At 41.7% G+C, this 12500-nt stretch overlaps 1 protein-coding gene across 9 annotated transcripts in view; it reads left to right on the top strand.

Annotated features, from left to right (window-relative positions):
- LOC143029790 (cell adhesion molecule Dscam2-like) overlaps positions 1–12500 on the top strand; it is a 971930-nt gene that overhangs the window by 904713 nt on the left and 54717 nt on the right. For all 9 annotated transcript variants that reach the window (XR_012966874.1, XR_012966873.1, XM_076192789.1 and 6 more), the window contains exons 16-22: positions 2032–2211; positions 3642–3779; positions 6414–6569; positions 7566–7849; positions 10183–10356; positions 11169–11421; positions 12438–12500. The exon at positions 12438–12500 is cut by the window's right edge and continues 84 nt beyond it. Coding sequence is in view for 7 of the 9 variants with exons in the window: in XM_076192789.1 (XP_076048904.1) it covers positions 2032–2211; positions 3642–3779; positions 6414–6569; positions 7566–7849; positions 10183–10356; positions 11169–11421; positions 12438–12500 (1248 nt within the window). In the remaining 2 variants the exon portion in view is untranslated. The remainder of the gene's footprint in view (positions 1–2031; positions 2212–3641; positions 3780–6413; positions 6570–7565; positions 7850–10182; positions 10357–11168; positions 11422–12437) is intronic.

The raw sequence follows: 12500 nt of genomic DNA, 5'->3' as shown, positions 1-12500 counted from the left end.
GGGCTTTCCGTTAAAGCGAGCGGAAGTGCAGAAGAGGATAAAAGGTTTGTCTCTAACCAACCAGATATTAAAAAAAAAATAATACCCAAACATTTGAGTGTGCGCCTCTGTGTGTGTGTGTGTGTGTGTGTGTGTGTGTGTGTGTGTGTGTGTGTGTGTGTGTGTGTGTGTGTGTGTGTGTGTGTGTGTGTGTGTGTGTGTGTGTGTGTGTGTGTGTGTGTGTGTGTGTGTGTGCGTGTATTTATGTATTTTGAAGGATTTGATACACCTTTTGGTGTCACCCTACGTTAAGTAAAATTTAGAAAGAACATATTTCCCATGTGTACTTTAAAGGCTCTCCGGCTAAAGCAAAGTGATCCTGTAGCCTGGAACGGGAGATCAATGACCTCTTCTGACCTCTATTCTTTTGTATCGTTCTCACCTCACCCACCGCCACCACCAGCCCTCCAATCACCGTTCTAGTTAAACTGAAACGCAGGTAATGGGGTGCCGAGTTAAGGGCCATTTACACGGTCAAACGGTTTGCCAAACCCGGTTTGTCAAACGAGTGTTTATAGTGATGTTTGACCGTGTGAATGGGGTATTTGGTTGTCAAACACGTTTGACAAACGTATTTGACAACCGAATATCCCATTCGCACGGTCAAAAATCACTTCAAACACTTGATTGCCAAACCGGGTTTGACAAAGTGTTTGATCGTGTAGATGGGCCTTTAGGGAAAAAAAATTGTGCGGAATTTATATTTCTTGTTTCGAGGGAGGCGCCAAGCTGGTCGAACAATCATTCAAACGAACCAATCACGGATGAGTACCGGGTTCGGTTTAACGGACTCGATCAACTTGAGGGCAAGGAGAGGGATTTTTTTTACTTTCTCGGGAACTTCTCTTGGAGAAAGAAGAAAAAGATGTAGAATAGAAAGAGGACTAGATTCGACAATTTAACCTGCAGCTTGAAATAGTTGATGCAAAGGCCCAGAGCAGCTGTTAGGAAGCAACATTTCCATAGCAAACTTGTCCGTCGAGTTTGCACAGCCAAGTTTTTGTGTTTACGAGTTCATTTGCTTTGTCCAAGTTGTCAGCCCGCACTAACTTTAGCTCAAGTTTTTGCATGTCGACCTCCCCTCCCACTCCTCTTCCTCCACATCCTCCTCCTTCTCCTACTCCTCCTCCTTCTTCTTCTTTTTTTGTCTCCTCTTCTTTCTCCTCATTCCTCATCTCTTTCTCATTCTCCTGATGGACGACACCTATTTTCTCTCTCTTTCTCCCCCCCCCCTCTCTCTCTCTCTCTCTCTCTCTCTCTCTCTCTCTCTCTCTCTCTCTCTCTCTTTCCTCTTCTCTCCTTCCTCCTCTTGCAACTTTCTTCTTCGCCGCTCTCCTTGAACTCTCACCCAACTCTCTCTTTTCTCCCATACTTGCGACACTACCTTATCCTTTTTTTTTTTTTTTTTTTTTTTTTTTTTTTCTTTTTTTTAAGAAATAATCTGGGCCTTCTTCCTTCTAGGGTTTTTTTATTTTCCATCTGATCGATGACATTGGTACGATTTTATTGTTTTCGAGCGACGCAGTTCATACTTCCCCAGATCACCCACTTCACCCTAACCCCCCAAGCCCGAGGGCAATAAAACCTCGCAATCGAACGCGGCGAAGGAGTCTTCAAGTTCCACAGAAAACGGAGCTGTTGCGTTCCTGGGGGACCCTAAAAGACGACGGGAGACAAAAGTTCGTCCTCCCAAAGGGAAATGAAAGTTGTGAAGTGTGGTCGCAGCAGTTTGTTTTCTACCGCATTCCCCCCCTGTCTTTTCCTCTCTAGGGACATTAGTGAGCTGGTTTATATATAATTATCACTTCCTGTTGTTGTTCCCTCTCCTCTCTTCTCCCCTCTCCCTCTCCTCCATCCCCTTCCCCGTCCATATAATCTGCGCCTGCCCTTCCCCTCCGATTCCTCAGTCTTCCCCGTCACCTTAAGACAACTAAGCACGTTCTTTCCCACTGCTCCCTAAAAACATTCTTACCCCGTTTTCCTCCCGTACAGAAAACGGAGACGTCGGAAGCGCCGTGGCTCTGGCCGTGGATGGCTGGCGACTGGACTCGCGAAGGACCGGGTCGCTGACAATCCGTCAAGCAACGCTGGCCGACCGGGGCCGCTATCAGTGCCAAGCTGACAACGGAGTATCTCCGGCTCTTTCCAAAGTCGTCTCCGTGGTGGTGCGAGGTGAGTCAGGAGAGGCAAGCTGACACAAAGCGGTACAGGTCTGTCTGGTGACGAATACTTGTTATTTTTCATATTATTATTACAATTATACAAATTTTGTTATCATTACTATTATCATTGTTATCATTATTATTATTATTGTTATTATTATTATTATTATTATTATTATTATTATTATTATTATTATTATTATTATTATTATTATTGTTATTGTTATTATTATTATTATTATTATTATTATTATTATTATTATTATTATTATTATTATTATTATTATTATTATTATTGCTATTATTATTATTATTATAATTATTATTATTATCATAATAATTATTATTATTATTATTATCGTTATTGTTATTGTTATTGTTATTGTTATTATTATTATTATCATTATTATCATTATTATCATTATTATTATTATTATTATTATTATTATTATTATTATTATTGTTATTGTTTTATCATTATTATTATCATTATTACTATTATTGTCGTTATTATTACTATTATTATTATTATTGTTATTATTATTATTATTACTATTATCATTATTTTATTATTATTATTATTATTATTATTATTATTATTATTAGTTATTGTTATTAGTGTTATTATTATTATTATTATTTGTTATTATTATTGTTATTATTATTATTATTACTATTATCATTATTTTATTATTATTATTATTATTATTATTATTATCATTATTATTATTATCATTATTATTATTATCATTATTATTATTATTATTATTATTATTATTATTATTATTATTATTTTATTATTATTATTATTATTATTATTGTTATTTTTATTATTGTTATTATTATTATTATTATTATTATTATTATTATTAATTATTATCATTATCATTATTATTATTATCATTATTTTTATTACTATTATTATTATTATCATTATTATCGTTATTATTATCATTATTATCATTATCATTATTGTCATTATTATCATTATTATTATCATTATTATTATATTCATTATCATTATAATTACTGTTATTACCAATACTATTGATATCACTATTATTGTTATCAACCAGTCTAAAATTTACATACTATATGTGATTAACTTTTAATGTATTTACGATTATGAATATGAATATGGCTTGTACACACTTAAGCCCTTTCCTCTTACAAGTCATAGTTATTCCATACCCTCCATCCGCACCTTTCGGCGTGTCAGTCCTTACGGTATACATGTTGATACAGTAATATTTGGTCAGAATGTAAGCTGCCAGTCTAACAACGCAAGATTCTTTATCACTCATACACGTGTTATTTCCCTATATGTGTGAGCGTTTTGCGCGTCTTTCAACAATAAATGTAGTTGTGATGGAAAGTTGCCTAATCCGCGAGAGCAGATAGTATGTGTTTCACTGTTCCTCCTTCCTTCCGTGCCGACAGAGGGCGCCCGCATCCAGGGGAACCGAGTCATCAACGAGTCGGCGACCGTGGGAGCTTCCCTCGAACTCCGTTGCCGAAGTTCGGGAGACCCTCCGCTCGTCTTCCAATGGTCTCAAGGTCTCAAGCAGCTTCGAAACCGTAAGTAACCACCCGTGGGTGAGTGAGGGAGGGACTGTACTTCCTTTCAAGCTGTGGTTTTCTCCCCCTCCACCGTCACCTTTGCTCTGGGGTGAGTGGCAGAGTCGAAGTATACACCCCCACACCCACACCAAAAGACTCCCTCACCCAGCCCATCCAATTACAGGAATGAGTTAAATCTTAAACTGCCTACATCCTATATACGAACGTGAGCTCATACATGCCTGTGTGAATGCCTAGGATATATCTAATGTGAGTCCTACAGGAATTCATTTTTTTTTTCTTTGTAAACCGACAATTCCACGCAGGACAATTCAGCGCCAACAATTCAGCGCCGACAATTCAGCACGTGACAGTGCAGCGCAAAGGCAATTCAGCGTAGGGGCAATTCAACGTATACCGTGAACCGACAATATCGAGTCTACATAAAGCTTTGTGACAATATAGTCAGTCCCCAGGCAGTCCTCGCATGGCTTGTTTGTGACAATATAATTAGTCTCAAGTCAGTCGTATTTACTAAGTTCAAACTAAAAACCGAGTCCTATGGAGTGGATTTTATCTCATCTTGGCGTTGAAATGAAGACATGTGTAAAGGTCGTATCCATATTAGAAATTTATGGGAAGACGTTATGATGCATAGTCATTGTCCTGCAACCAGCAGGATTAGCAATGAAGTAGAGGGTTTTAGATATTCGTGAACGAACTGGTGCATCTAATGATACGACGATAAGAAGAATTGAAGAGGCGTAAGTCTCTTAGTCAGATGAAACAATTATTTTACTACTCAAGTATACTTCATTGCAACGAAATGTTCAACACCGTAGAAAACGAGATGGTGAACCAATTCCAGCATCTGATCAAGTTAATTATATTATATTACTTGAACATTTGCATTTAACACAAAGTGGCGAAACTTTTTTATCTTACGTTCTAGTGTGGACGATACCAATAGAATATTCATTTTTTTCGATTAAAAGGTTATTGAACTCCCTAGGAAATAGAAAAATTTGGTTTCCTGGTTTGTTTCCTCGTGCTAAACAGCCCTTACGTGAGAGTACTGTACTTGCAAACTATAAGTTACCAAATTGATCTAAAAAAATAAATTAGTATTCGTATTTCCACGAAGATGTTTTTATTTTCAGTATGCTATCTTAATCAGTCTTTTATCTTAAGTTGTGTTTGTTTCCTTGCACTGAATTGCCGTTGCGTTAAATTGTCCTTTGCGATGAATTGTCCTTGAGCGGAATTGTCATTTGCTGAATTGTCGTCGCGCGGAATTGTCAGTTTGTCCTTTTTTTGGCGGCTCACTTTCAAATGGTATTTTGTTGTGAATCCTCTGGGTCTTCAAGGTGTTCGCGCGTGTGTGTAATTCACCACCACGGTCTTGGATCACGTGTTGAACTCGTGATCGACAGGTATTACGCGACTGTGTGTGTGTGTGTGTGTGCGAGTGTGTGTATGTATGTGTGTGTGTGTGTGTGTGTGTGTGTGTGTGTGTGTGTGTGTGTGTGTGTGTGTGTGTGTGTGTGTGTGTGTGTGTGTGTGTGTGTGTGTGTGTGTGTGTGTGTGTGTGTGTGTGTGTGTGTGTGTGTGTGTGTGTGTGTGTGTGTGTGTGTGTGTATGTATCTATGTATGTACGTATGAATGTGTGTTCTCGTGTGTGCGTGTGTGTGTGTATCTATGTATCCATGTATGTACGCATGTGTGTTCTCGTGTGTACGTGTGTGTCTGTGTGTCCGAGTATGTGTGTGTGTGTGTGTGTGTGTGTGTGTGTGTGTGTGTGTGTGTGTGTGTGTGTGTGTGTGTGTGTATGTGTGTGTGTATGTGTGTATGTGTGTGTGTGTGTGTGCGTGCATGCGTGTATGTATGTACGCGTGTGCGTATGCGTGTGCTTGGTCAGATTGAGGACCCTCTTCAGAATATGTGCGTTCCATCTCCGATCGCTCCTTTTGGAAGGAAGGGTTCATTTTTCCCTTATTGAAACCTCCTCTCATTATCCTAAACACAGTTCCGTATTCAGTACTCACGGTGGTGGTGGTAGCAGCAGCGGCAGTGGCAGCAGCGGCAGCAGCGGCGGCGGCGGTGGTAGTAGTAATATGTTTTGATTTCAAGGGACTGATGGATATAGAATCCCAAAGACATTTGCTCCCCTCATCAAGTTGAGGAGGGTTGCTCACTAGGTGTTCCCACGACATCCACCCTAACTGCATCCAACCTAAATTTCATTGCACCTACTACATCCTAGCTAAACCCCTGCACCACCCTAACGAGATTCCCGCATTACCCTAACACATCTACTTCACCACCCAAAACAAACACCCTCACATCGCTCAAACGAACCTCAGTATCATTGAAAAAAAACAACCTCCGCACTATTCCAACGCAACCTCATTACCATTCTGTCACTCCACACTCTATAAGACGCAACCTCCATGCAACCTACTCGCAACCCCTACCCTAATAGAACACCAACCCCTAATACAACCACGAACTCGGCCACCTAATGCCACGTCAACCCCACAACCTCAATCCACCACCACCTACCACAAAGCTCACCCTACCGCTATACCAGCATCACCTTACCGGCCCCTGTAACGCTCTGGTGATACATTCCCCCTTCCTCTTCCTCTGCAGCCCCGACGGGTGACCTGGAACTTCGGTCAGGCGTGGACGGCCGGTCCTCGATGCTCTTCATCCCGCGCGCTAGCCGACACCACGCGGGACTCTACACCTGTCACGTCTCAAACGCTTTCACATCCGACGCGGCCACCTTCTTCGTCAATGTGGAAGGTAAGGACGGGCTGAAAGGTAAGGAAAAGGAGGAAGGGGTAAGGAGGAAGGGGTTAGGAGAAAAGGGATGAGGAAGAGTAGGAGAACAAGGAAGTGGACGAAGAGGAGGTGAAGGAAGAAGGCGAGGAAGGGAATATAAAAAGTGAAGAAAAGAACGTGGAAGAAAGAAAACGAAAAAATAGGAGGGAGTGGGGAAGGGGAATAGAGGAGAAGAAGGAGGAGAAGGAAAAGGAGGAAGAGATTAGATAGGGAGTAATAGGAAAAGAAGAGGAGGAATAGATAGAAGACGGAGTACAGTAGGAGGAGGAAGGAAAGGGAGAGTAGCAAGGTGGAAGAGAGGGGTACAAGAAGAGGAGGAGAAATAGAAAAAGGAGGAGGAGGAGAGAAAGGGTAGGGGGAGGAGGTGGTGGTCTTTACTGATTTCTTTGCCACAACCGACGGCGACGGCTTTTAAGAAGATCGTCACAGGTTTTAGTTTTGACGTCATCGCACATGAAGATTGTAACGAGATCGTCGAAGACAATTTAGTAATACCAAGATCTACATCTCTATGAATGTGTGGGTGTGTGTATACATATATATATATATGTGTGTGTGTGTGTGTGTGTGTGTGTGTGTGTGTGTGTGTGTGTGTGTGTGTGTGTGTGTGTGTGTGTGTGTGTGTGTGTGTGTGTGTGTGTTTGTTTGTTTGTTTAGGTTTTAGATAATAGATCCTTGGTAATGCCACTCATTTCGAGGTTGACTTATCCGCAACGCCTATGTCGGTGTCCCACTATGCGTGGGCGCCGGGTGCGGCCAGAGTAAGGGAAAGTTCAGTCAGCTTAATAAGATCACCTGGCGATTATCGCCAGAACTTTATACAACGACGGCCACCACCTCCCCCTAGTTAAATTACTATCTTAAGTTTTCGAGTGTAATGACGCATAAAGAAGAGTTTGTTATAGCCAAGAACAAGTGACTTCCGGGCTGACATTTCTTTGCTTCGGGTCGTCTCAGAACGACCTGACCCTCCAGGACAGGTTCACGTCGTGGAGGTCAAATCTCGACACGTCTCGCTCAAGTGGGCCCATCCCTACGACGGCAACTCCCCCCTGACGCACTACGTGGTACAGCATTGGCCCGTCAGGCTGTCGTCGCCTTCGTCGTCGTCGTCGTCGCTGATTCCGAGCTCGACCGGATCGTCGTCTTCGTCGTCGTCCTCGTCGTCGTCGCTGGCGCCCACGCCCTCGTCCTTGACCAACACGACGATCCTTCCTCAGCACGCTGAGGCCATCATCAAGGTGAGTGCAAAAAGGGGACAAACGGTGGGATGTCGGCCGGTGAAATATAATAACATAAATAAGAGGGAAATTTGGGAAAGTATGTGTGGTAAGTCCTCCAGGGTCAAAATGACATTGCTGAGGCAGGACATGAGAACAGTTTCGATGATTATAGGATGAACGATCTTATAACCTCGTCATAGATATCTCAAAGAAATTAAAGTTCAGACAAATGAGATAAAGAATATCTGATAAGAACAACTCTTCAACAGCTAAAAAAGTTCTGTGAATATTTTGTAAAACATATTTGAGCAATTCTATCATACATGCATAACATTAGATCAGGATTCTACCATACTTAAATCCTTCCTCATGGGACTGAGTTCTTTTCAGTGGAATGGACGTCGGGGAGGCTCATCTCCTTGGCATTCGTTTCCAAGGACAATTGATACCCTCACCTCCATCCGATGATTTCCCGTTGCTCAAACTCTCTCCCGCCATCAATTTCCAATACTCCTCCATCCTGCTTTTCCATCATTGAAATCTGACACCAGGGGACGAGTCTCCTCCTACTAGATAGTGACTTGAAAACAGTTCAACGTTCTCACAACACAAACAGTGCTTTCCAACTTTACTTCCCGAGGATAGTTACCGGCTGCCATGGGGCAGCGGGTTTCTAGTCAGAGGCGCGAGCCAAGAGCTACCACGCCATCTTGTATGGCTTCAAACCCGTCATAGTTGCATCCTTCGTGTGTTTTTCCAGTTCGAAAAACATCACCCAAAGTTTTACGAAAAAGTCGAGAGTGACTTTGATGTAGTAGGACGACGGGGCAATTAGGATGTACAGTCACGACCTAAAGTTTTGATTCATCCCAGAGCCTTTCATGATACAAAATTCTAATTCTTTGTATGACAATTATTTTTTATATCCAAGAAAATTATTTAACTGTAAGTTGAATACTACATAGGAAAATAGGAGAGTATCCATACTGACAGGTATAGTGTAAGGGTGGAAGGAAAGACCTCAGAATAAAGCTTGAAATATATAATTATCACGTACTGGACAATATATATATATATATATATATATATATATATATATATATATATATATATATATTAACGTTATAAGAACTATAACGTGGGTAAAAATATTATGCTCGTGACTATAATTGCTTCATTCCTAAGTACTATATTGGCTGCAGCCATCGAACGAAGCTATATCAAGCGTATGTCCCTACGTCGAATATGTCTACGATACGGCCATGTATGGATGTGTTCAGTCTTCAGTGTCCATTGCAGGACCACCGGACTATCCGCTGCGATATGATACAGCCTTTGTACCTCACGGTGATTAACTTGTCCTGGTCAGATTGCTCTAAGTCAAAATGCGCCTGAGAGTAGTTATTCATGTCACAGAGGTGCGCTGGATACGATTCCCATGGCGGCCTGGAAGAAGACATCGGTCGGTGGAGCATTTAGAAGTGGCAACATACACTTTTGTTGCAGATAGAAGTCTCGTTGTATCAACTGTATTTTCAGTTACTGGTAGGGTAATTGTTTTCTTTGTACGTAAATGTAGATATATCGTTTACGCAACAAACACACACACACACACACACACACACACACACACACAAAACACCGCCACCACTCTTCTTTTACCTTGTATTCCTTCTCCTCCTCGTCTTCCTCCTCCCTTTCCTATTTTTCTTCCTTCCCCTTCTCCTCCTAGTCTTCCTCCTCCTTCTCTCCTTATCTTTCCTCAACTCCTCCCCTACTCCTCCTCTCCCCTCTCCTCCTCTTATTCATCTTCTTTCTTCTCCTACGAGTCTTTATCCTCCTCTTCCTCTTTTTCTTCTTCGTCTTTCTCTTCCTCGTCTTCCTCCTCCACCTCTCCTCCTCGTTTTTCTCCTCCTCTCCTCAACCTTCCTCCTCTCATCCTCCTTCCTCCTATCCCTGCTTCTCCTCCTGTTATTATTCTTCTTCTTCGTTCCCTTTTTTTTCGCCTTTCTCCTCCTCGTCTCCCTCCGTTTTCTCTCCTCCCCTTCCTCCTCCCCCTCCACCCCCTTCCTCTCCCTCCTCCCCCATTCCTTTTCTTCCTCTCCCATTCCTTTTTCTCCCCCTCTTTCCTCTTCTCTCTCCTCCTCCTCCTCCTCCCCTCTTCTTCTTCCTCTTCTTCTTCTTCCTCATTCTCCTCCTCGTCTTCCTCCTCCTCCTCTATTCCCCTTTCCTCCTCTACCTCTTTCTCCTCCTCTTCGTCTTCTTCCTCGTGTTCCTCCTTTCTCCCAATTTTTCTTTCATCCCTAACAACCTCACGATGATCACCACCCTCTCTTCCCTCTCCCGGACAGAACCTTCATCCGGGCACGGTGTACCACCTGAGGATGTTGGCCCTCAACTCCCGAGGCTCCTCCCGCCCGTCGCCCACGCTGAGTGTGACCACCCTGCAGGAGCCTCCGTCATCGGCACCCACCAGCGTGCAAGCCCACAGCAAAGACCAGGACTCTATTTCAGTGTCGTGGCAGGTGAGCGCATGATTAAAACGCATCAGGATTGTTTCATATATATATATATATATATATATATATATATATAAATATGTATATATATATGCATATATATATATATGTATATATATATATGTGTATATATATGCATATATATATGTATATGTATATATATATATATATATGTATATATATGTGTGTATGTATATATATGTATATATATATGTATGTATAATATATATATATATATATTTATATATACATATATATATATATATATATGTGTGTGTGTGTGTGTGTGTGTGTGTGTGTGTGTGTGTGTGTGTGTGTGTGTGTGTGTGTGTGTGTGTGTGTACATATATTTTAGGACTTCGTATAGATTTTACACCGACTTGTGCCAAAGGTTTTTATGAGTAAACTGGTGTGGTGATCAACAAAAAGTCTGTTGAATATACTTCCATATTTAGTGTGCTTATATCATTTTAGTTTTGATTGTTCTGTAGTTTTTTTTGAGTCGCATGTACCATATAATCGTAGATTCTGAGGCTTCAGCCTTTAAGCGTTACACAATTTGTTTGGAAAAAAAAAATTCTTCGCAGATTTTTATCGTAAAGACATGATATTACTCATATGGATATATCATTTGTCTTTATGTTTATTTTTACAAATCTCATTTACTTTTACGCTCTCCTCTAGCATACTCCGTAGAACGCCATTTCTACAATAAGAAACAAAGAAATAATTGATTTTTTAGATTAGATTAACAATCCCAAATACCCAGAGGGGATAAAACAAACTCACACAGATTCTTCTTTTCCAACTTAAACCAGCCTCCCTCGAAGCATCAGACCCCAGGTAGCGTCACCGCCTACCAGGTGGGCTTCCGAGAGGCCTCTTCGGCAGGAAGCGCCGGCGTGGGCACGACCGGCGACCTCTTCACCTACAGGACGGTGAAGGCGGGGATCAACACCCAGCTCCTCGGACTTCGCCCATTCACCGCCTACGCCATCGTCGTCCGCGCCGTCAACTCCGTCGGGGCTGGGCCGCCCTCCCACCCGACTATTGTGACTACTCGACAAGGAGGTGCGTCCCTTTAAAAAATAAAAAAAATACTATTTCTTCTTCTTCTTCTTCTTCTTCTTCTTCTTCTTCTTCTTCTTCTTCTTCTTCTTCTTCTTCTTCTTCTTCTTCTTCTTCTTCTTCTTCTTCTTCTTCTTCTTCTTCTTCTTCTTCTTCTTCTTCGCGTTCTTCTTTTTCTTCTTCTTCTTCTTCTTCTTCTTCTTCTTCTTCTTCTTCCTCTTCTTTGCATTCTTCTTCGCGTTCTTCTTTTTCTTCTTCGCGTTCTTCTTCGCGTTCTTCTTCTTCGCGTTCTTCTTCGCGTTCTTCTTCTTCGCGTTCTTCTTCGCATTCTTCTTCTTCGCGTTCTTTGCGTTCTTCTTCTACTTCTTCTTCTTCTTCTTCTTCGCGCTCTTCTTCGCGTTCTTCTCCTTCGTGCTCTTTTTCTTCGCATTCTTCTTCGCGTTCTTCTTCGCGTTCTTCTTTTTCTTCTTATTCTTATTCATATTCTTCTTCTTCGCGTTCTTCTTCGCGTTTTTCGCGTTCTTCTTCTTTTTTTTCTTCACGTTCTTCTTCTTCTTCTTCGCGTTCTTCTTCTTCACGTTCTTCTTCGCGTTCTTCTTCTTCACGTTCTTCTTCTTCTCTTCTTCTTGTCCGCTTTATTTTTCTTCATCTTCTTTCCTTTGTTTATTATTTTTTTTTATTTTCTCTTATTATTATTCCCATCTCTTTCTTCTCCATCTTGTTCTTTTTCTCGAACTGCAGGTTCTTAGGTAACCCATTTATACATTACCGTTTCCCAGCCTCCTTGGAGGAGACCATTCCAGCACTAAACGACATCGTTAGGCATCCACGACAAACTTCAGCAGGGAACCCCAGGACATCGAGCTGGCTGGCAACCCCTTGGCTAAGATGACGTTCTTCACAGACTGTGTTGTAGCTTGGCACAAATTTGCGCCTCGATAGATAGCATCTTATCAAGACTATGACCTTCCGCTGAATAAAACTTTTTTTTTTATCCATGTCTTCGTTGTCTTTCCCAGTGCCCAGCGAAGCCCCCGGACAGGTCCAGTGCACGCCCCTGTCCTCGCAGGCCCTCAGGGTCC

This window comes from Oratosquilla oratoria, chromosome 11 (genome assembly GCF_046742065.1).
Source record: "Oratosquilla oratoria isolate Oo_2021 chromosome 11, ASM4674206v1, whole genome shotgun sequence".
In the NCBI taxonomy this organism is placed as follows: domain Eukaryota; kingdom Metazoa; phylum Arthropoda; class Malacostraca; order Stomatopoda; family Squillidae; genus Oratosquilla; species Oratosquilla oratoria.
This window is presented reverse-complemented; position numbering and strand designations above follow the sequence as displayed.